Source organism: Herpailurus yagouaroundi, unplaced genomic scaffold (genome assembly GCF_014898765.1).
Source record: "Herpailurus yagouaroundi ecotype Mexico unplaced genomic scaffold, PumYag 253, whole genome shotgun sequence".
NCBI classification, from domain to species: Eukaryota; Metazoa; Chordata; class Mammalia; order Carnivora; family Felidae; genus Herpailurus; species Herpailurus yagouaroundi.
In genome coordinates this window covers 4734230-4758547 of record NW_024412470.1, presented here as the reverse complement: position 1 = coordinate 4758547, position 24318 = coordinate 4734230, and the positions used below count along the sequence as shown (strand labels likewise).

At 48.2% G+C, this 24318-nt stretch overlaps 1 protein-coding gene across 1 annotated transcript; it reads right to left on the bottom strand.

Annotated features, from left to right (window-relative positions):
• Positions 1 to 416: 416 nt before the first annotated feature.
• MTARC1 (mitochondrial amidoxime reducing component 1) lies at positions 417 to 24315 on the bottom strand (the record flags this gene model as incomplete). The annotated part of the gene is made up of 7 exons (XM_040460965.1): positions 417 to 2001; positions 8794 to 8865; positions 8965 to 9026; positions 13523 to 13663; positions 14621 to 14783; positions 20733 to 20906; positions 24128 to 24315. Coding segments are annotated over 7 exons (927 nt in total), but the record flags the coding sequence as incomplete, so codon positions are not given.
• Between the last annotated feature and the right edge of the window lie 3 nt (positions 24316 to 24318).

Here is a 24318-nt window from a genome sequence, read left to right as displayed (position 1 = left end):
TTTCAGCACAAAGTGGATTTATAAGGGGAAGGTGACGGGCCAGGTGACCTGACCGATCGCTTTCGCTCTCTGCTCCGTGCCAAGGGTGCAGAAAACAAATTGCAGCGAATCACCAACCAGAAAACACACATAGGTGCACCTGTTGACTTCCAAGGTTACCTCGGAGCTGGGCTAGATTCCAGTGATTACTAACCTCTTTTATAAAACCGACGTGGAGAACGCACAGCTTTTGGTGAAAAGCACGTTTGCTTGCCAGCCCATCAGAGATGGGTGTTCGCCTGGGGAAGCTGTGTGTGAGCAGCTCCATCTGTAAGAGACCCAGCTCTGGTTGGGCGGCACAATTACCAGCTTCGCCCATTCACATCAGTCAGGCTTCAAAGTCCGATTTTTGTGCCAAGAAGTTAGTAAGACCTGAAGCGAGTTAGAGTAGCTTCCGTTTGTTTACAGTTTGGGAACATTTTTTCACGATTTAGTCAGCTTCCTAAGGACAAAACAGCAGTGAAGGATATGGTTCCTCAGCTCTTAGAGCTAAATCATTAGAAAGTAGAAAGATTAGATAGCGGTTTTTAATGAACTGACATGATTTCCTCTTTTCCTTCGAAAGGTTTTCAGCGGCCCATTCCGAATCACAAAATCACGCTTCTTCTCATCCACGGACTCCAGAACTTTCTCACCCTGAATTTGAGGAGGAGGACCCAGCCATGAGTTGATGAGACCAGCAAGGATCCCAGGGGGCTTTGTGACAACAGAGCCACCCTCCTGAGAGCTTTTAGGAAATCAAATACTTACAGCTGAGAAGCAGAGAGTACCTGGAAGGTGTCCCCACTTCCTTAAAAAAAAAAAAAAATCAGGGATAGAAAATTAAAACCCAATCACAGGTATTTTTTTTTCCCAATCTTTTCCACAGCATGGGCTAAGCTATCATTCGCCACCACCAGGGGGCGACATCTTTCTGCTTCTTTTTGCTCATCTGCCAAGAGGGGCGCCACTATTTCACTGGGCAACATTTAACAGCGTCTCAGACAACAGCAAACGGGCGGTCGTCCCCTCTCTGGGGCTACCGCCCACTCTCCTATGTTGGGAAAAACGTTTGGATCACTAATGGGATGTACTTGACATTTGTCTCAAGACAAGGAAGTCTGTGTCTGTCTTGCTTTCCACGTGTTGCCTGTGGGCGTCTGCCAGCAATGGCTGTTCTCAATGGTTGACTTTGCACCATGACATTTCTGCTGTTCTACAGCCCAGAGGCACTGCGTGCTATTGAAGGATCCATCCAATCCTGTGGACGTTGTCTGAGAAGAAGTGCCAGTTCCATGATGATCTATAAGAGGTTGACATCTTAAGTGTTTCCTGAAGATCGGGGTCTTTATGCCTCCTCAAAACGTAGTCCAGGGCTTGGGGAGAAAAGGGATGTGACACTCCAGCCTTATCTGGGGAGCTATGTCATTTCCATTGCATTCTTCCAGAACATTCTTCACACTTCCCCACTCTTCCTCTTTCTCTTCTCTTTCCTTCGGAGTGGTAATGAGACGATGGAGGTTAGCCCTCTGGATAGGCGAATGGAAAAGGGGAACAGATTCCACAATCACAGTTAAACAAGGGATTTTCGGTGTTCTGCCTTGTCATTTAAGTGCCTTGCAGATGTCCTACTAAGCTCCCAAGGACTTATTTCTTTGCCTTGTGCACTGGGACCCTGGGAAGGACTGAGGCACAAAGAAGTCTAAAAGGCAAAACAAAAAAACAAACAAACAAAAAAACCCCAGAAGTCACAGACCCAAAGAAAATGCTGAGGGTTCGGTTCCACAGGCGTGCTTCCCAGCGTCTCTGACGATATCTTTTTTCAAGGTATCTGATATTCCAGGACAGGATTCCTGTCACTGGCCCAGCAGGTACACAGGATCTCCCACTCTGACTGTCCCTGGGTTTTCCAGAACAAAATACTGCCCAAAGAGAGGCGATTTTCCGTATAGCTTTTGCTCAGAAGGGTCACACAGGCGATAACTGCAATGGGAGAGAGAGCATGATGAGTCTTGGTCGAACGAAGCAAGAGCTCAAATGGCCTCTTGGTTCTTCTCAGCTGAAGTCAATGCCCACTCCCCCCCCCCCCCCGGCCCCAACCCACAGCCACCGGGGCCCAGCTCCAGACAGTACCAACCCCATCAAAGTCTGACAGGACGGCGCCTCCTGGAGTCGTGCGGGGAGCAGCCCACCAGGAGCACAAACTCTGAAAGGCACCCAGCCCCCCACATCTTTTCTCCATGGAATGTTCCCTCTGACGGCCTTACGAGATGAGGCACTCGGGCAGTTCAGACACCCTTTACCAGCTTCCCTTGCCCCAGGCAGCTCTCCCCCTGGCTCCCCCACGTCTGTCACTAGAACCGCCAGTCCTACCAGCCCCGGGGCATGGAGCCCCAGGGTCATCTAGTCCACCTTGCCCCTCACCTTCTGCCGCTTGTCCCTAGCTGCCAAGTCCTGAGCTTCTTCCTGCGCCACGGCCTCGCCTTGGCTCACTGCTTCTCCGGCCTGCCCTCGGCATGCTCAGACCATCGTGACAACTTCCCAACCCATCTCTTTTCCTCGTTCTCCGACCGCCACCACCCCCCCCCCCCCCCACCCCGGGCTTCCAATTCATGGTTGGGACAAAGGGGCTTCCAATTCATGGTTGGGACGAAGCTATGCCACTTCCTTCCTTTTGCTCTGGTCTTGTCGTTCCCAGGCCCAGAAACTGTCAATGGCTCCCCGGTGCCTAAAGATAGCATTCCAACTCTTCAGCGGGGCATGCAAGGCTCTCTACCTGGCCCCAGCAGCTTCTCCAAGCCTGTCACCCCTCTGCCCTTTACATGAACCTGTGTAGTTCTCCAATGGATTACTAAATGTCTTTTTTTTTTTTAATGGGGGGAGGGGCAGAGAGACAGAGGGAGAGAGAGACTCTTAAGCAGGGCCCATGCTCAGCACAGAGCCTGACTCGGGCGGCGGGGCATGATCCCACGGCCCTGGGATCATGACCTGAGCCGAAATCAAGAGTCGGAGGCTTAACTGACTGAGCCACTCAGGTGTCCTTTCTCCATGTCTTTTCATCTTGCTTTGCATTTTACTGGCTCAGAGACTCCTGTGGGACACCACCCCTCGTCCACCGCCCCGTGCGTTATAATTCTACCTTTTCCTCAAGGCCTAACTCAAATGCCACATCTCCTAAGAAGGAAGCCCGGGATCCCCCAGCCGGGAGTACCTTTCCCAACCTTGATTTTCCCTGCCGGCTCCTGGAACATTCACATGCCTTGTCCTATAGTCAGGGCACACATCTATCTGTCTGCAAGACTGGTGGGGGGCGGCGGGGGGGGGGGGGGAGTCCCCGGAGAGCAGGGACTGTGGCGAACTCCCTTGTACTGCTCACAGGTCACCAGTGACCCACAATCATTTGTTGAATGGATGAATGTGTTGGTGAGCAAAACCCTCTAGTCGAATCAGTATGAACATCTTCGTCAGGCCGAAAACACGAGCAGCACAGGAGGCAGATGTGTGGGAATAACATGGCGAGATTCTCCTCTTACCCCCCTGAACCGGGAGAAAGTTTTCCTCCAGTTTCGCACTTAAGCTAACTCCAATTTTACATCACCTTTTTATTTAAAACATTTTTTTAGAGAGAGGGAGAGAGGGAAGAAGGATGGGAGCAGGGGAGAGGGGCAGAGGGAGAGAGAGAGAATCTCAAGCAGGCTCCCCACTCAGTGCAGAGCCCGATGTGGGGCTCGATCCCACGACCCCGGGATCATGACCTGAGCCGAAATCGAGAGTTGGGTGCTCAACAATCGACTGAGCCACCCAGGTGCTCCAAAACATTTTGATAGAAAACATTGATTTTATTCTAAAGTGCTTTAAAAAGAAAAAAAAAAAAAAACAAAAACGTTTGTGGCAACCCGGTCCTAATTTCGTTCATCGGATCAAAGCGGGCAGATGAGCCACTGGAGAGGATCAAATCCAGAGGCCCCTCACCAGGCGGCAGGCACCTTGCCTGACCGGCTCACTGCCAAGGGCGCCTGAGAACCGAGGTCTGGCCCCTCCACCCACAGTCACTAGGCTTCCTACCCAAGATGCGACTGATCCTTGGTCAGCTATATTCCTTGCGAGTGTGGACACAGGCCTGGAAAAACTGAGTGGGTTGCTATTAAGTCTTCTATACAAAGGTTTGGCCATTCATGGGTTTCACCTGCCTTCTCCCATCAATCACTCACATATACACTCACTCCCCCCACCAGGTAACTTAGAGTGCAGGGCCCCTTGCAGCCCGGCCCCTCAAACAGCGCAAAACGGGGCAAGAAGGTTGGTTTGTACAAGCGCAGGTTTGGTCACCTGGTTCGCAGGCGGCAGTCCATTTCGGGGCCTCGGAATCGAAACAGGAAGCGCTGTGGCAGCGGGTCGAGCCCTCCAGGGCTCCCCTACAACCCTCCCCCACTCTTGTCCCACCTTCCGGTCCCTTTAACACGGTTTCCCCCCCCCCCCCCCCTTCCCCGCAGGGACGCGGGAAGACCCCATAAACGAGTTTATCGGCGACCCCTTGTGGGCATGAGTGGGTACTGCAAGCGGTCTGCAAATTCATGTGCACACCGAGCTTTGTTCAACAGACGGCAAACAGAGTGCTGTATCTTGTGGGGATCGCCTACGATTTTTCTTCCCCGAATATGTACTTTTTGGTGGGGATTAATAAATTACAAACGCATTTAAAGGTTCCTTTCTTAATGCATTTTCCTTTTTTAATGAGTAGGGAACCTACAACTTCTCTAATGAGCAGGAAGTCCAAGCCCCCGTGTTTAATTTCAACAGAGGTCTCCAAACTGCAAGGGTAAGTGTGACTGGAAACGCTGCCACCTGTAAAGTACGTGCACCGGTGCCGGCTACTGCCCATTATCACTCTGCCGGGTCTACTCGTTTACTGGTCAATGCCCAGGCCGTGGCTACAAGCATGGTCTCTGGTCACCTCTGGGTCCCCACCTTGGGGCACAGGCCACTTCTGAGACCTCACAATCCACTACCTCAATGGCCAGGGTAAGAATTAAACAGCACTGGGGGGCACCTGGGGGGCTCGGTCGGTCAAGTCTCCACGACTTCAGCTCAGGTCATGATCTGACGGTTCGTGAGTTCGAGCCCCTCATCGAGCTCTGGTGTGGACAGCTCGGAGCCTGGAGCCTGCTTCGGATTCTGTGTCTCCCTCTCGCTCTCTGTCCCTCCCCGACTCACGCTCTCTCTCTCTCTCTCTCAAAATATAAATAAATGTTTAAAGAAACCTTTTTTTTTTTTTTTAAGAATAGTTCCATCTCCATATTTTCCCACCTCCCCTCCTCCTCTGTGCCGCCCGCTCTGAACTTTTCTCAGGCAAAGGCTCCCTTGGGTTTGGCCCACGGATGGTCCGCAGCACCTGACCTATTTCTTCTCTTGTTGCTCTGCCACCTGCATTCTGCCAGTGGGCGCCAGGCCTCCGCGGGTGAGGCTGGCAGACAGGTCTCCCCGCTGGGGACCAGCAGGCACCACACCCCGGGGCACCTGAAGACACGGCAAAACGCAAAGCAGTCTGGCGTCGGAGCGACCTGCCCGAGAGCGGGGAAGGTGTTCTGGACGCTACTGTTTGCTTTGCTTCGCTTCCCGTGATTTACGTCCCGAGGCCGGGCCTCTCTCTTCCAGATTTATGGCCACCTGTCCTGGGGAGAGCATAAATTACTACCTCTATGGCAGCTCCAATCCCCGTCAGAGACAGGGGAAGACACCTAGGTGGGCTGCTCCCTCTCCGGGGGGGGGGGGATTAGGAGCCATGGGGGGGTGGGGGGTGCTGGGCTGCAGAAAGCCTGCAGACCATTGGGAGAGCTGTGCTGGTTCCCGCCACCCCCGCCTGCTTGTCCTCACTCTGTGTGGGGGTCAATTATCCTCCTTCTCTAAACACAGATTCCCGATGCAGGAGGCTGTTCCCACCAACAGAGACACTTCCTAAATCCAGAGGGAGGGGGTGACAGACACCAAGTCACGTGATGGGGGGAGAGAGAGAGAACAGGACGCACAGAAAAGGGGTTAGGGTCAATTCCTACAATCGCTCAGCTGCACACAGAATCATCCAGTCTTGTCCTACCCGGTTTGTTTCAGAGGGAAGATCACCCATGGCCTGCACGAGAGGGGGACCGGCCGACGCTCGGGACAGCTGGCCGCAGAGCCGGGGTTCCCGGCTCCCGGGACAGGGCTCTTTCCCCGGCCACCTGCCCCTCTCCCGGCAGCTCCTTTACGGCCACAGGAAGTAGGAAGACCAAGTTCTGCTTTGTTCTGCCGCTGAATGAGTGAGTGCGATTGGAGGCATAGCTGGTCTGTCGTTGCTGCTTCTCAAAACCCCACCCCCCTTACTAATATTCCAACCCACATAGTATTTATTATTACAGCTCCCAAACATGCACACAAGTTAAAAGAGTTTTATAGCGAATACCCACTTACTCATCACCTGGACACTACATGTAACACTTTACTGTATTTCCTTCATCACATTTTATCCATCCCTCAATTCATTATATGTACATTTTTGCATTTGCAAATAATTCGCGGACATCAGTGGACCTCACCTCTACACAGCTCAGCTGGCATATCATGTCCTAGAGTTAAAATTTTCGTTACTTTTTCTGGGGTGGGGGGGAAATGTACATGCAGTGAAATATACAACCCTCAAGTATGCTATGATATTACGTTCTTCTTTAAAGTTTATTTTATTTTTGAGAGAGAGAGAGACAGCGCACAAGTGGGAGAGGGGCAGAGAGAGAGAATCCCAAGCAGACTCCGTGCTCACAGTCCAGAACCCCCCACGGGGCTCGATCTCACGAACCCTGAGACCATTACCTGAGCCAAAATCAAGAGCTGGATGCTTAACCAACTGAGCCACTCAGATGCCTCTATCATATTAAGTTCTTAATATTAGGTAATAAATATTAAGTTAAAGTGAGAAAGTTAATTAATGTTGTTTTGAGCATTGAGGAATCCACAGTGCCCCTCAAAATGATGAGAGCTGCCTTGGGCTGTCTGTACCTCTCTTGGAATGTTCCTGCAACTCTACACCCAGCAGTGGGAACCCAGGTGAAAAGCAGCCATTTGCTATTCACTTCAAGAATACCTCTCCCGGGGCGCCTGGGTGGCTCAGCCGAAGCATCCGACTTCGGCTCAGGTCATGTCGTGGTTCGTGAGTTCAAGCCCCGCGTCGGGCACTGTGCTGACAGCTCAGAGCCTGGAGCCTGCTTCAGACTCTGTGTCTCCCTCTCTCTCTGCCCTTCCCCCACTCACACTCTGTGTCCCTCTCCCTCAAAAATAAACATTTTAAAAGAATTTTAAAGACTGCATATAAAACTATTTTTTTTCTCATAATTCCATTACCACAAGAGCACCTCCATTCATGTTTTTGTTTATAAATTTCTAGTCCTGGGGGCACCTGGGTAGCTCGCTTGGTTGAGTGTCCAACTCTCAATGTCAACTCAGGTCACAATCCCAGGGTCATGGGATTAAGCCCCATGTCAGGCTCCAGATTAAGCATGGAGCCTGCTTGGAATTCTCTCTCTCTCTCTCTCTCCCTCCCTCTGCCCCTCTCCCCCACTCACTCTCTGTCTCTCTAAAGGAAACAAAAAACAAAACAAAACCTTCCAGCCCTTTATTTACTCATGTGCCTTTATATATTTTAAAAAGTAAAATCAAATAAAAAAAGAAAAATACGTGCTATTTCGTTATCAGCTTTTAAAACTCAGTGTGAGGGGCGCCTGGGTGGCGCAGTCGGTTAAGCGTCCGACTTCAACCAGGTCACGATCTCACGGTCTGTGAGTTCGAGCCCCGCGTCGGGCTCTGGGCTGATGGCTCAGAGCCTGGAGCCTGCTTCCGATTCTGTGTCTCCCTCTCTCTCTGCCCCTCCCCCGTTCATGCTCTGTCTCTCTCTGTCCCAAAAATAAATAAACGTTGAAAAAAAAAAATTTTTAAACTCAGTGTTATTTTAACTATCTTTCGATGCCATTTAAACTTATCTCTGTAACTGTATCTTTCACTTAAAATGTTTTATTATGAATACTTTAAAGTTAACATAAAAGTAGAAATGCTGATGGGGCACCTGGGTGGCTCAGTTGGTTGAGCGTCTGACTTTGGCTCTGGTCATGATCTCACGGTTCGTGAGTTCGAGCCCCACATCATGCTCACTGCTGTCAGCCCAGAGCCTGCTTCAAATCTTCTGTTCCCCTCTCTCTGCCCCTCCCCCCGCTCTGTGTGTGTGTGTGTGTGTGTGTGTGTGTGTGTGTGTCTCAAAAATAAATACACATTTTTAAAAAAAAAGTAGAAATGCTGCCATGAATGCCCATATAATTATCACCCAGATTCTATTTATCAAAGTTTTGACACAATTTTCCATGTGACCTTTTGTGTGTGTGTGTGCTGTAGTAATATACAGCACATCCCAGACATCATGTCATTTCCCCTAATTACTTCAACACCCTTCTCCAAAATATACGTATCTATCTTATATCACAGTGCCATTATCACACCTAATAAACATTTGGTATCATCAAATAATCAGTTCCAAATTCGCCAAAATATCTAAACAATGCACTTCTTAAATCGGTTCCTTTGAATCATGAATTCTGAATGAGAAATACAGTTATTTATGCAAGGAGACACTCTGGGAACCATGGCACCCAGGCATATCTCCCCAATTACCCAGTCACTAGGACCCCCCCTCGGCTTCAAGACTGTGTTCGTGCTATTTTCTCTGCTTCCCAGAGACATTCAGGTGCCTGCTCCTACCTCTTCAGGGTCTCCAGCGGTTCCTTCCTGCTCATGACGCCAGTGTCTGGGTCCACCGTGGTTAAAATGCACCTGGACACACACACACACACAGCATCATACAAGGGACAAAGCAGGCTGACCTCGGCCCTCCCACCATCTCCACTCCGGGGGTGGAAGGAAGTGCCTTACCTGGAACAAGCCGTTACTCTTTTCAGTATGACGTCACCAATAAGAAGCTCATCCCAAGAATCCTACGGGGACAAAGCACGAAATTCATAGGGGCACTTCCGAGACTTAGCTGTGACACACCTGTGTAGGGACTGCATATGAGCTGACACCTAATGAAGCCACTTATACCATAGATGGGAGACTTTTACACCAGCCCCGAGAAGCCACACACCCTCTTGTCCTCTCTCTGCCTATGACAGTTCGTGCCCCTATAGTGAAATGCTCCCTCTGCTCTCACTGATAAAACTGCAGTCGAAATTCATCTCCCTGAGCGCCTGGGTGACTCAGCCGGTTAAGCGTCCAACTGCAGCTCAGATCATGATCTCGTGGTTCATGAGTTCAAGCCCCGCATCGGGCTCTGTGCTGTCAGCACAGAGCCTGGAGCCTGCATCGGATTCTGTGTCTCCCTCTCTCTCTCTGCCCCCCTGCCACTTGTGCTCTCTCTAAAAAATAAATAAATACACTTAAAAAAAAAAAAAGAAACTGACCTTCCTGACTGATCCCATTGGACTCAAGGAGGAGCGAATGGAGGGGTTGGGATTGACAGAGGGCGTGGGTGACAGAAAGGACATGGACAGGGGGTCACTCTAAACTATGCATGCCTCTGCTGGACCTAGATCCTTAGGGCACTGATACGTTCACCTTGTATCATCTCCCTTTGCAGATACGAACAAATCAAGAGTACCCCCACACCCTTATGTGCTCCACCGCAGGGAGCTTCTTAGGCATTTGCCCACAGCCTGGGTCACTGGTGCCTACTTTTCAGGACAAATAAAATCAATGGACTAGCACCCCCTCGAATCCAGCAGGGGAGACAGGACATACACACAAGAAAAGTTAATGATCAATATATTTTTGAGGGTTCCAGAAAATTCGAGAGAAAGCAAAAATTGGAGAGAAACCCACGCAGTGCGTGGGTTTAACTACACAGGCAAGAATTGACCTGGAGGTTTTAGAAGAACAAGCCCTCAGGCTGCTCTGGTCAGGAGAGGTTTTAAGGAAAAGATAGGATTTGAATGGAACCTTCCAGAACAGAGACTTTGGAAGGCACAAAAGAAGGGTGAGGAGACTGGGGAAGTAATTAGAAGGAAGACACTGAAGAGACATAGAACATCTAATCATAGTCTTGAACTTCTTACCCTGGGAGAGAAGTGCCAGCTGCCTCAGGGCTGAAGACAAAAATTCATGAGCTAAAACCAACCTGCCCTGTCCGGTGTGATCACAAGCCAGAGACCTGGAGACTCAGAATTTAACTCTCAGAGTGCATATCATTCTTGCTATATGTATTGCAGCTGGTTTTTTAATGTTCTTATTTATTTTTGAGAGAGAGAGAGCGCGCGCGCACAAGTGGGGGAGGGGCAGAGAGAGAGAGGGAGGTACTGCAGCTTTTTAAGCCTAAAATGGGTCTCTTAACCGCAGGTCCACAAAAGCTGGGCCCCTGGGGTTAGAGAAGCCCCAGCCTGTTCTGTGTGTGTTTGTCCACCAGGGGGCACCATGGTCATAAAAAACATAAAAGATCCAAGCGAAGAGAAATGTGGGCTCTGTTAGGAAATTAATTAATTACTAATTAATTTATGTGCACTAGAAACTGTTGGGGATCGAGTCACAGATAAATAAGGTAAAAAATTCCATAATAAGGAAAGCCAGAGATGTAACCGGGTCCAAGCCCTGAGCCCTGTGATACTCGGGCCTTGAGCAGACCCCTAGCGGCCCTGTCATCTCCCAATACGTCGGTGCTAACAACAATCTTGTGGTCACCTAACACCCTGCATTCACCACCTTCGTTGCCTGTCTTGCTGGCCTGTTCACAATCTGATCGCCTTAGGAGAAACAACCATGTTTCTTCAATCCTGTTTTCCACAGTGCAGGGGACCCAGTGGGACTAACTCATCGTGCAATGAGTGACATATGACTGTAGTCAGTTAAGTGTCCAACTCTTGGTTTCAGTTCAGGTCATGATCTCATGGTTTCGTGAGTTCGAGCCCTGCATGGGGCACCACCCTGACAGCGTGGAGCCTGTTTGGGACTCTCTGTCTTCCTCTCTCTCTGCCCCTCTCCCACTCGGCTATCTGGGTCTCTCTCAAAATAGATAAATAAACTTAAAAAAAAAAGAGCGACATGTTATTATAAAAGGAGCTCAGCCACAGTGTTGTATTAACATCCAATTTAAAATGTGAAATGTTCCCAGTTAGGAAACACTCAGAGTTATAAAGAAATGAAGGCCTCGGGGCGCCTGGGTGGCGCAGTCGGTTAAGCGTCCGACTTCAGCCAGGTCACGATCTCGCGGTCCGTGAGTTCGAGCCCCGCGTCGGGCTCTGGGCTGATGGCTCAGAGCCTGGAGCCTGTTTCCGATTCTGTGTCTCCCTCTCTCTCTGCCCCTCCCCCATTCATGCTCTGTCTCTCTCTGTCCCAAAAATAAATAAACATTGAAAAAAAAAATTAAAAAAAAATAAATAAAAGAAATGAAGGCCTCTAAAACAAGATTCAGTTCAAACAAATGTAAATCTGAGGTCCTACTCTGAGAGAGCTGTCTCCGCTCATTTTATCTACATCTGACCATCTCAGAACTTTGGGGCAGGAAACGTCATCAACATGACCCAGGGCACAAGGATCGCAAAGGGGAAGGAAGCTTAAAGTTGGTCACAGTTGGGGGAATGCCTCAGTCAGGCTCCTTCACTCTGATTATAGGAAAGAGACCATCCCCCACCTCTCTATGACATTTTCTAAGAGCTTTTCCACAGATTGGTATAGACCTTGATTCTTACAGCTGCCATCAGGGAGCTGAAATCATCTGCATTTTACAACTGCAAGAAGCAAAGGCCTTGAGGGGTTCGAGGACTTGTCCAGGGTCAAACAGCCACTTATTGAAGCAGGTGGATTCAAACCCAGGTGTCCCAACCTCACGTATGCCCCTTAGAATGTTCAGAGTTCCTTTGGCACATGGTACTGTCTGGGTTCAAGATCCAGCTCCTCCACTTTGTGCCATGGGATAGCCTCAGGCGAGCCAGGTCACCTCCCCAGGCCTCTCCCTTCCTCCTTATAAAAAGGGAATATGACCTTCACCTCCCCAGGCTGCAAAGCACAGTGTGAGCATTAGGTGGAAGCCACCACCCTTTTCCTTTTTCTGAGAAGGAAAACCCTCAGGAGAAATTGCTTTCCTGGCCTCAACTGGTACAAGACAAATATCAATGAGACGATCAAAAGCAACCAACACTGATTTTCCCCTCTTGTCTGAGTCCAGCTGAACTGTGCTGGATGTGAGCAAGGGCAGATGAGCTCCCTTGTCACAGTGGAACGTGGAGGGACAGCCCAGGGCAGGCTCTCGGGGACAGCGCACGTTTCCCGCCTTATACTAGACGCTGACCTGCCATCTTTGGAAAGCGTGGCATGTTTAGAGCGTTTGACATAAAACATCAGAAGTGCATTTGGAGGTACTTTTACTGCCCGTCACTGACTGATACTGCATTTATACTTTTTGCGAGTCACCTTAGCCAACCTGACCCTTTGACAAACCCGTAAGGTAATCCTAGGCAGAAAGGATCACTCCATTCTCCAGGCAGGTACACAAGCCTGCACAGAGTCATGTAGGGGCCAGCAAGGAAGCTGGAGGCGGACCTCAGAGCCTCGGGTTTGAGTGTGGGCTTCAGTTTCCTAGATTGCTTCTTTCAGCACACCTAGCTCCCTCCTCACAGTAAGACGGAAAGGCAGAATCCGTCTCCCTGAGTATAAGGGATTAAGACTCAGTCACTTGGACTCAGTTCTTCCCCTGCCCTTTACCTCCACTTTCCATCTACAAACACCCACCACCAGAACTCTGGAATTCCCATCTGAGAGCTGGTGCCTCTGTCAAGTACCCATATCTGGATGGTTGCCACTCACCAAGCCTCTAGGCCACCGACCTCTGCCTTCATGGTCAACAAGGGAAAGAACCAATGAAATATCCAAAGACAATGACAAAGGTAAATCTGCTGCCAGAATCATGTGACACCGTGGAAGCCCTTCATGCTAAGCCACAGTGCAGGCATCTGAGGGCAGATTGGCAGTGGCACTGGAAGAATTTTATAGGCCATCCAGCTGGGGAACCCCACCCCCGACGCTGCAGCAGCCATACTGTAAATGCCTATCTTTCCCCAGGGACCATCAGTTGAACAGGAAAGCTAACTTCAACAAGACATGAGTATACCCTGCCTTTGTTCCATGGCCCACACACATCACGTATTTTATGCTATGTAAATTTGGCTCAAAAACCAATCTACCTACTGGGAATTATGCTGAGAAGTCTCAGACCCTGAACTGCTCCCTGTACACCAGCACCTCCACTTCATCTATATCTGTGTCCTCCGTGATGATGTCTGAACTAATCAGGTGCTCAAGAACTCGAAAAACTGAATGGACCAGCATACCACCAATAACGCATGAATCCTTTGGAATAATCTAAAGCAACATCAAAGAATTTCATACCTTAAAAAAAAAAAAAAAGTTAAATCCAAGGAAAGGGCAAAGGAAAGCAACCTGTTACCTCTGCATAGACACCACACCCTGAAATGACGATATTGGGCCTGAAGTTAGCCACTTTAACTTTCTTCTCCAGCCTGGAGTTGAGATCTGCCAAAGATGCCTCAGAGAGAATCAAGAACGGGCTGGCATCTGAGTACGCAATCTGGGAAGGAAACAGAAGTGGTTAGAACGTGGCACACAGAGGTCATATGTGGTTAGTTCCTGGAACCCTCCCCTCCCCAGTTCCCAGGGGAACACACACACACACACACACACACACACACACACACACAGTATTTCTAAGTATTTCTTTAGTTCTTTATATAGAAAAGTCACAGTGTTTCAGAAGTCTTAAAGAGCCTTGCAGATAATAGGAATTACATGATGGAATGAAAAAAAAACGTGGCCTTGGGATCCTAAAGCTGCCACTGGCCAAGTCCCCTTGAGGAAGTCACTCCACCTTCTTAAGCCTCAACTTCTCCAGTGCTGATGAGCTTCATGACCTCATTATGGATGATAAAAATATTCCGATTCCACGGATACCTATTTTGATGCCTCCTGCAAATCAACATCAAGTACTTTTACTGACCATATATGTAATTTTTTTTTTAATGGCCGTAGGAATTGTGCTACCAACCCCTCCTTTTACCATGAATCCTTACATTCCTATAAGGGTCAACTTAGTCACTTTAAGTCTGTGGATTTCCATGCCCACACTCGTTTGCCCAACCGTGATCTGACCATTGCAATCACACTGTAAAAAGGTTGAGCTCCACATACAATTACAGAATAGAGTGGAAAAGTTTTGAAACCCTGTTGGCACTGGAAGGCTTACATAAATAGGAAGGTAGATGGCGATCAGGAAAATGCAAGAGTCCCCCAAATCAAGAAACACAAAGGAAGTTCCCAAAGGAAGGGCTTTAATTTTGCCTGTTCCTTAGAATCCCCAGCTGCTGTTCAGGCCAAGCTTCCCGGGAGCTGCCTGGCAAAATGACAGAGCAGAGCTCAGCGACATGCTACCCTGTGCCTGATGGGCTGCACATGACTGCTGTGCACTCCTGAGGAAGCCTGCCTTCCACAGGACACACCGAAGGCCAAAGCCAAGGAATGCTCCTCTGACCTGGTCTGTGGGCTGGAACACATCCATTATTTGGTGAGAATTTCTCGGTCGCATGTGAGGCTCATAGTGTACCAGGCGGTAGGGCTGTGTCTTCAGGAAGCTAGTAATCCACTGGGCCGCAGCCTCCCCACAGTCCCTGCCCTCGATCTCCAGGCCGTGCACTCTGCAGGGAGTGGCAGGAGTAAAGACTGGTCATGGCTCTGAAAACACAGGACACCCTACCATGTCCTACACATATCAAAAAGCTGTGATGTCTTGGGGCAGCTGGGTGGCTCAGTCAGTTGAGCATCCGACTCTTGATTTCAGCTCAGGTCATGATGCTAAGGTGGTGGGATAAGTTCCATGTCGGACTCCATGCTGAGAATGCAGCCTGCTTAAGATTCTCTCTCTCTCTGTCTCTCTCTCTCTCTCCCTCTGCCCTTCACCTACTCATGCTCTCTCTCTCTCTCTCAAATTAAAAATTTAAAAGAAAGAAGAAGAAGAAGGAGAAGAAGAAGAAGAAGGAGGAGGAGGAGGAGGAGGAGAAGGAGAAGGAGAAGAAGAAGAAAGAAAAGCTGTGATGTCACTGTGATTCTTTAATTATCAGGAAACATGATTTTAGCCTGGTCCTGCCTCTGAACCACTGTGTAAACACAAATGAAGTCACAGTTTCCAGCCTTGCTTTATCCAGGCTTACAATAGAATGATACATGCCTGTGCCTCCCTATCTGGAAGGAATGCACGGAAGAATAAAATCAGATCGGATGTTTGAAAAGATACTGAGTTCTCCAGACGAAAACAAATGCATCAGTATCAAGTAAACTCAAGATTACTACAAAATCTGGTTCACGCAGCTGGACAGCAGCCAGAAGTCTTTATTAATAGGGTCCGGCTATATTTTACCAGTATGATGATAATACAACTAGATTCAGCAGTGTATGTGAAAATGTTCTATAAAATCTAAAACAGTATAGATAATACTCATAATCTAATTTGGGAGCACCTTGGGTGACTCAGTCAGTTAAGCACCTTGGTTTCAGCTTGAGTCATGATCTCACAGTTCAGGGGATCAGGCCCTGCGTGGGGCTCTGTGATGATAGCGTGGAGCCTGCTTGGGATTCTCCCTCTCCCTCTGTCTCTGCCCCGTCCCTACTTGCAGGCTCTCTCTCTCTGTCTCTCTTAAAATAAATAAGCTTAAAAATAATAAAATCAAATTAATTAATTTAATTAATTTAATTAAACTAAAAAGATAAAATTTGCATCAAAACATGTCCCATTATAAAACAATATCAGGGGGCACCTGGGTGGCTCAGCCGGTTGGGCGTCCGACTTCAGCTCAGGTCGTGACCTCACAGTTTGTGGGTTTGAGCCCATGTCGGACTCTGTGCTGACAGCCCAGAGCCTGGAGGCTGCTTTGGATTCCACGTCTCCCTCTCTCTCTGCCCCTCCCCTGCTCTCACTCTCTCAAAAATAAATAAACATTAAAAAAAAAATTTTTTAATAATAACAATAATAGGGACCCCTGGGTGGCTCAGTCGGTTAAGCGTCCAACTTTAGCTCAGGTCGTGATCTCACAGTTCGTGGGTTCGAGCCCCGAGTTGGGCTCTCTCTATGCTGACAGCTCAGAGCCTGGGGCCCACTTCAGATTTTGTGTCTCCCTCTCTGTCTGCCCCTCCCCTACTTGCATTCTGTCTCTCTCTGTCTCTCAAAAATAAATTAACTTAAATAAATAAATAAATAAATAAATAAATATAATAATAATCTAATTTGATTTGACTGCTACTAATAAGCATAGGATTTGAAGTCTCCCCCGCTCTCCCTGATATACAGCATGCAGGACAGTATGGGAGTTATACGTATCTCACAGCTGCAGAGAGGAAAGAAACACTTCGGATAGGCCAGTGTTTCTAAAGTGTAGGACCACTGCTACTGTGGGTATTCAAGACAATGGTAGTACTTGGGTACAACAGGAAAGAATGGTGAACTGCACAGAGAGAAAGTAATTCTATTCAGTTTCATGATAGGAAGTCCCGAATGTCCAGCAACACGTGATAATAATCTCTTTCTAAAAAGGAAAAACAGACCTCAAGTCCAGAAACCTCTACAGGCAATAATTTCTGGCTAGAACTGGGTAACATTCCATCTGTAGCATATTTATTATTTCAGTTAACTCCTCCACCTGGAAAGTTGTCTAGGTATCCCTATACGGTTCCCTTTTTAAATAAATGCATTTAAGGTTTGTTTGTTTGTTTGTTTGTTTGTTTTTAAGATGAACCAATTGGGAGAAAAACATTACGTAAATACAGTTGACCCTTGAACAACATGGAGGTTAGAGGTGCCAACCCCCCATGCAGTCAAAAATCCACCTAGAACTGATGACTCTTCCAAAATGTAACTACGCAGAGCCAACTGTTGACTAGAAGTTCCACAGTAACGTAAACAGTTGATGGACACATATTTTGTGTGCTCTATGCATTACATACCATATTCCTTCATTACAGTAAACTAGAGAAAAGAAAATGTTACTAAGAAAATCTTAAAGAGGAAATGCATTTATAGTGCTGTACTGTATGTATTGAAAACAATCTGCATGTAAGTGGACGTGCAGAGTTCAAACCTGTATTGTTCAAGGTTCAACCGTGAGAGAGGTGGTCTGTGACCAGCATGAATCACGGTCGTGTTGTGCCAATGCCCGACGTTTGAGAAAGAGGAGTCAGGTAGACCTACTTGGGTGTGAATCCTGTTCCCACAAATGACAAGCCCAGTGACCTTGGAGGATATTTGTTACTGTGCCTTAGTTTCTTCATCTATAAAATGGGGATATGGGAATGCAAGCTGGTGCAGCCACTCTGGAAAACAGTACGGAGGTTCCTCAAAAAATATGGAGGTTCCGAAAAATAGAACTACCCTACGACCCAGCAATTGCACTACTAGGCATTTATCCAAGGGATACAGGTGTGCTGTTTTGAAGGGACACATGCACCCCCATGTTTATAGCAGCACTATCGACAATAGCCAAAGTATGGAAAGAGCCCAAATGTCCATCGACGGATGAATGGATAAAGGAGATGTGGTATATATATATATGCAAGGGAGTATTACTCGGCAATCAAAAAGAATGAAATCTTGCCATTTGCAACTACATGGATGGAACTGGAGGGTGAAATTATGCTAAGTGAAATTGGTCAGAGAAAGACAAAAATCATATGACTTCACTATACGAGGACTTTAAGAAACAAAACAGATGAACATAAGAGAAGGGAAACGAAATTAATATAATAACGGGGAGGGGGAAAAACATAAGAGACTCATAAATATGGAGAACAAACAGAGGGTTACTGGAGGGGTGGTGGGAGGGGGATGGGCTACATGGGGAAGGGGCACTAAGGCAGCTACTCCTGAAATCATTGTTGCACTAGATGCTAACTCATTTGGATGTAAATTTTAAAAAAATAAAAAATTAAATTAAAAAATAATAAAAATAAAACAAAAACAAAAACAAATAGTAAAATGGGGATAAAATCACCACCTTCTTCTGAGGGTCAGGGATAATCTATACACATAGATACAAATCCCCCAAAACAATTCGCAGGTTTCGGGTGTGCTCAGTAGATGGTAGTAATCACTCTGGTTTTGTTTTATTGTTTTGTTTTGTCCAGTTATTTCAGGTTAGCTTCCTTCATTGCAGTCTCTTACGATCCTTCGTATTTCTGTGGTGTCAGTTGTAATGTCTCCTCTTTCATTTCTGATATCATCTGAGTCTGCTCTCATTTTAAAATGTTAAAGTGCATATTAGGGGCCCCTGGGTGGCTCAGTCGGTTAAGCGGCCGACTTCGGCTCAGGTCATGATCTTACGGTCCGTGAGTTCGAGCCCCGCGTCGGGCTCTGTGCTGACAGCTCAGAGCCTGGAGCCTGTTTCCGATTCTGTGTCTCCCTCTCTCTCTGCCCCTCCCCCATTCATGCTCTGTCTCCCTCTGTCTCAAAAATAAATAAACGTTAAAAAAAATTTTTTTTTAAATAAAAAATTAAAAAAATGCATATTAGGACACCCTCAGGATGAAACAGTATGCTAACATGAAAACAGTTATTTTGAAGATTTTTAATAATATGAAAAGGTACTCAACATATCAACTTAAGAATATGACATTAATCGTGTATTTTTATATTTTTATATTATTTTTACATTGTTTCTTTCCAAGTATGAGCTACGAAGACAGAAAAAAAACATCGGAATATTATTTATAGTTACCTCACAGGTTTTTTTGTCTCCTGTTTTTTTAGTTTAGCATTTTGCAATTTTTCAACAATGAATATGTATTATGTTTATAATAAAAAAATCATCAAAATTAAAATAAGAACATATCAGGTCTAAAACTCTAAGACAGTGTCGAAACTATACTCATATTGCATCTTATAAACTTCTTGGGGTCTTCAGATACTTTTCAGCTAACTCGGATCTATATTTTTTTTGCTGTGATGTTACTTTCTATGATAGGCTTGGACTACATAAAAACAAAATGCATTCACGATGCATTTTATTTTATTTTATTTTAATTTTTTTTAACGTTTATTTATTTTTGAGACAGAGAGAGACAGAGCATGAACGGGGGAGGGACAGAGAGAGAGGGAGACACAGAATCGGAAGCAGGCTCCAGGCTCTGAGCCGTCAGCCCAGAGCCCGACGCGGGGCTCGAACTCACAGACCGCGAGATCGTGACCTGAGCTGAAGTTGGACGCTTAACCGACTGAGCCACCCAGGCGCCCCACAATGCATTTTAATTCAACATGCAGAAACTGTGACAAGAGTAGAATTAGACCAAATTCTAATTTTCCCATAATGGGATAAAAAGTCAACTCTAGACATGAGCTCTCAGAAGCAAAGCTAGTTTTCCTACACTAATTGCTTCCTGGCAGTCCTTCTAATGTTGGGGAATGAGCCTCTGTACAGAGCGACCTCCTGGCTGAGTCTGTGCCCTCACTACATGCAGACCCCTGGGCATCTGTGGCTCAGATCACTCTTCTGGACGTAGGTGTCTTTTCTGTCTAGAACTTCCTTTCATTAGTACCAAATGTTCACAAAACATTTGCGACTTCATAGTTCACAAAAACATTTGTGACTTCTTTCCTAGGTGTGGAAGGTTCCCAGTCTTTCCAGGCAAAATAGGGCAAGTCCTACGGTAATGGTAGATCTAATCTCACCTCTTCCTGGACATTTTCCACTGTCACTCCCACCCCATTTTTGTCCTTTATCCTTATTTCTCTCTCGCTGACATGTGAATATGCTTTTTCCCCATGGTTTTCTACATAGGACTTCTACATAGGACTTCTCTGTCTCTCAGCCCCACATTAACACACATTTCTGAAGCTGCTTCCTTTTATTTTTAAGTTTATTTGGGGCGCCTGGGTGGCGCAGTCGGCTAAGCGTCCGACTTCAGCCAGGTCACGATCTTGCGGTCTGGGAGTTCGAGCCCCGCGTCAGGCTCTGGGCTGATGCCTCAGGGCCTGGAGCTTGTTTCCGATTCTGTGTCTCCCTCTCTCTCTGCCCCTCTCCCGTTCATGCTGTGTCTCTCTCTGTCCCAAAAATAAATAAACATTGAAAAAAAAATTAAAAAAAAAAGTTTATTTACTTATTTTGAGAGAGAGAGAGAGAGAGAGTGGGAGAGAGTGCATGTGCACACACAAGCAGGGGAGAGGCAGAGAGAGAGAGAGGGAGAGAGAGAGAGAATCCCAAGCACGCTCTGTGCTAAGCAGCACAGAGCCTGATGTGGGGCTCGATCCCAAGAACCGTGAGATCACAACCTGAGCCAAAATCAAGAGTCAGATGCTTAACAGACTGAGCTACCCAGCTGCCCCTTTTCCTTCTTTCCTTCTTTCTTTCTTTCTTTCTTCCTTCCTTCCTTCCTTCCTTCCTTCCTTCCTTCCTTCCTTCCTTTTATTTTTTTTTGAAGCTGCTTCCTTGTTCCTTTGTTTTACATCATCATGATGTTGGGGACTTGGCCCTACATACAGTATGTTCTCAATCAATGGTTAATTATCACCAGAGTCTTTTTTTCAGGACTCCTCCTAGTTCACGCTCCCTCAAAACTGCGTGAATAAATACTCACGCAAGGAGTACGACATACCTTTCCCTTACCTGCACTTGTACACGGCATTTGTGGCAGGTGTCTTGATGGGCAACAGCAGGTCCTTCGTGTAGGCTGCACTGAGGGTCAGGGCATCGCCCTCACAAGTCAGGGAAATCAGGACCAGACGGGGTTCCTGCCGAGCAGTGACCATGTTCCCCTTCTCGTTGACCACAAGCCAAAACCTGCCATGTTCAAAACCCAAGAGATGCGTGGCCCACTGTGAAAGGCACCCAGTCACTGCGGGAGCTCCGGTCATGCACAGTCCTCTTTCATTTCCTCCCCGTAAGCCTGTGTGTGTGTGCGTGTGTGTGTGTGTGTGCGCGCGTGCGCGTCTGTCTGTCCTAAACATCAACTCAACAGCACAGCAAGGCTGAGTCTGTCCCTTTATTTCAAAGGGTTTGGTAACCACTCAAGCATCCAATGTATATAATCTCTTCAGAACCTGCGGAGCTCCTTGATGGCACAGAAATCAAAGACGTTATCATACTCTCATCTCAACTGCGAGAAGGTCTGACCGCTTTCGTTAAACGTGCCCCGAGAGACGACAGGAAACGATTTCCCAGAAAGACTTGAAGGGCACACGGAAGGAAGCACAATAACGAGATTGTGGCTCTATTGTTCTCAGAGCGTGGACTTCAGCAGAGAAGCATACGAGGCCACTTCTACCTTGCCAAATCCACCCCCGCCTTTTAAAACATTAATGTTTCAATATTCAGGGCTGTGGATGCTGCAATTTGCTCAAAGGTCTATTGTCACCATGGACGATATTTCTTCTAACCCAATACTCCTGACCTAGAGGTACTTCCAAGAAAAAAAAGATCCATGGAGAGATCAGAGCAACAGGAAACTGTCTGGGGGTGCGGGGCGGGGCGGGGTGGGGGGGGGAGCCATTCGTACGGGTTATTCCTCAGCTGCCAAGGAAGCTGAATATATTGACATTTTGATCATTTCTCACTGGGTCGAGTGACTACAGTTATAGAAGTGAGCTCGAGCTCTTGGAATCCACAGACATAAGATTAAAAGACGGCAAATACGTTAGGGCGTTAAAGCTCCTGTGCGCCACCCCCAGTGGGTCATCATGGTTGAGATGTTTCAGCTACACGAGAAAAATAAGGTTAATGGAAGCCCTTCCCTGAACCGCCTGCCTATCGGCCCTCATCCTGGACCCAGTCAGAGCTCTGCCCTGCCCCAGATCCTTGCTCCCAGCACATGAATAGTCTTCTTCGTGTAATAATTCTTCCAGGTGATGATGGCGGTCTGATCTTTCTAAACTACAAATCTAGAAAATTCCGCCCCCCCGCCCCCATGAAAAATCCCTCCATGATTCCTGCTTTCAGGATAAAACCCTGAATCTTCAGCAAGGCAGGCAAGGCCCTTCATAACCAGCTGCTCACCAGCCATTCACACCCCCCTGCGCCCTCACGCAGGCCAGCTTTTTAAATGTTTTTAATTGTGGTAAAATATACACAACATTAAATGTCTGGCATGCTCCTCCGTATATCCAAAAGGATTGAAAACAGGGCAGATACGCATACCGTGATGTTCACAGAAGCAATGTTCACAATGCCGAAAGATGGAGGAAACAACCCAAGTGTCCATCAGCAGAAAACAGATTTGTTTTTTTAAATGTGTTCTTAACTATCTTAGGTGCACAATTCTATGACCCTGGGCACCTTCACAATGTTATGCAACCATCACCACTATCTATTTCCAAAACTTTGTCGTCACCCCAAATAGAAACTTTGAACCCATTAAGCAATAACTCCCCCTTCTCTCTCCTCTCCCCTGGCCCCCTGGGAAACTTCAATCCACATCCTGTCTCTATGAATTTGCCTACTGTAGATATTTCATATCATTAGAATCATATAATATTCGCCCTTTTGTGTCTGGCTTATTTCACCTAACATAATGCTTGTAAGATCTGTGCTGCAGTGTGGATCAGAACTTCGTTCCTTTTTGTGGCTAAACACTATTCCCGGGTGCGTCTATACCACATGTTGTTTATCCGGTCATCTGTTGATGGATATGTGGGTTGATTTCACCCTTGGGCTACTGTGGGTGATGCTGCAGTGAACGCCGGTGTACTTGTATCTCCGTTTTCAGTCCCTTTCGGTCATTCCCTCAGAGGGCACTAGCCTTTCCCCCAGTATACCTTGCCCCCAAGTCCGGGGTTTTTACCCTCCTGGCCACCCCAGAGAGTTTCTGGGGCTCCTTCTCTGTGCTCCCTGGCACTGGTCACACGGAGTCCGCTATGCCCCTCACTTCTCCTTCAGGCTTGCTGGTACCATGATGACAAAAATGGCGCCTGCCACAAATGCCAGCTCTTGTAATTATTTATTATCGTACGAGCTCAGTAAATACTCTCAATCGGTACAGTACAACACCCTTTGCCTCCGGGGCCTACAAAACAAATTCAATACATTGGACCGTCTTTCGGAGTCGGTGACCTCTGTACAAACCATGAAATAGCTAGGATTCTCGCCTTGCTTCCAGAAGCAAAGATGCAGAGCTCACCACTCACGTATGTCGTGGATGGCCCTCCGCCTCTCTGCTGCAAGGCGGGGGGAGGGGCGGGGGCGGGCCACAGCCGTCCCCCCTGCCCAGTTCTGGGTTACTTGCAGGAGCTGAGGGCTCGTCTGGCAGGAAAGAGCTTGATGCGCAGCCTTAGTGAGGCCCCGGGCTGGCCTGACGCCAGACCCGGAAGAGAACAAAGCCGCTCGCTCCGGGGCCGTTGCAACCTTCGCTGAACCCCAGGAATGCACGCAGATCGTGACTACCCTGATAGGCCATTAATAAAACGACTCTTCACAAAGCACCCACGTGCTAAACAAAACAAGAGTCCTGGCTCCCCCGCTGGGTGGCGCGGAACCCCAGTTCCTTTGTTCATAAAAAGAGTGCTTGCGCGCATTAGGGAAACAGAGGCAATAGCACTTCTCCGGCCGCAAGAAGCTTAAGCTTCAACAGCTGTCCTTAGGGGCGCTCCACCTGGGTGCGCCCTTTGAGGGCTGCGCTCCGCCGCCCCAAGTTTCCCCCAAGTTCTCCAGAGACAGTTTAATGAAACTAATGTGGCGGGGACCAATCCCTGGAAGCTCGCCGCCTCTGCTAGATGGGGTTGAAGAAGTTGGCGGGCACGCGACAGACACCTGGGCGCCCCGACCACTGCTCGGCAGGAGCGCAGACGTAAAAGCGCCCGTGGGAGGTGGAAATGCAGCCGTCTCGGGGAAGCGGGTCGGGACACTTAGGCCTGGGTCTCGGGCCCCTGGGGTCGGCTGTTGGGACGTAGTTGCCCCTCGTTCTCTTTGTCCTTGCCCCGTCGAAAGGGAAGGAAGGACCTGCTGGCGGACTCTGCAGACCGCCCCCGCCCGAAGCCCTCCCCGCGGAGCCCCGCCCGGCTCGGCCCTACCTGTCCCGCAGGTGGCCGCAGCGCAGCCCCAGGGCCGTGCACTCCGCCGCGCTCACCGCCACCCCCTTGCAGGACTTGACCGGGTAGATCCAGAGCTGCGCCACCGTGCCCACCTGCTGCAGCTGCCGGCGCCGCCTGGACCGCGCGCGGCGCCAGGCGACGGTCCCCAGCGCCACGGCGGCCAGTCCCAG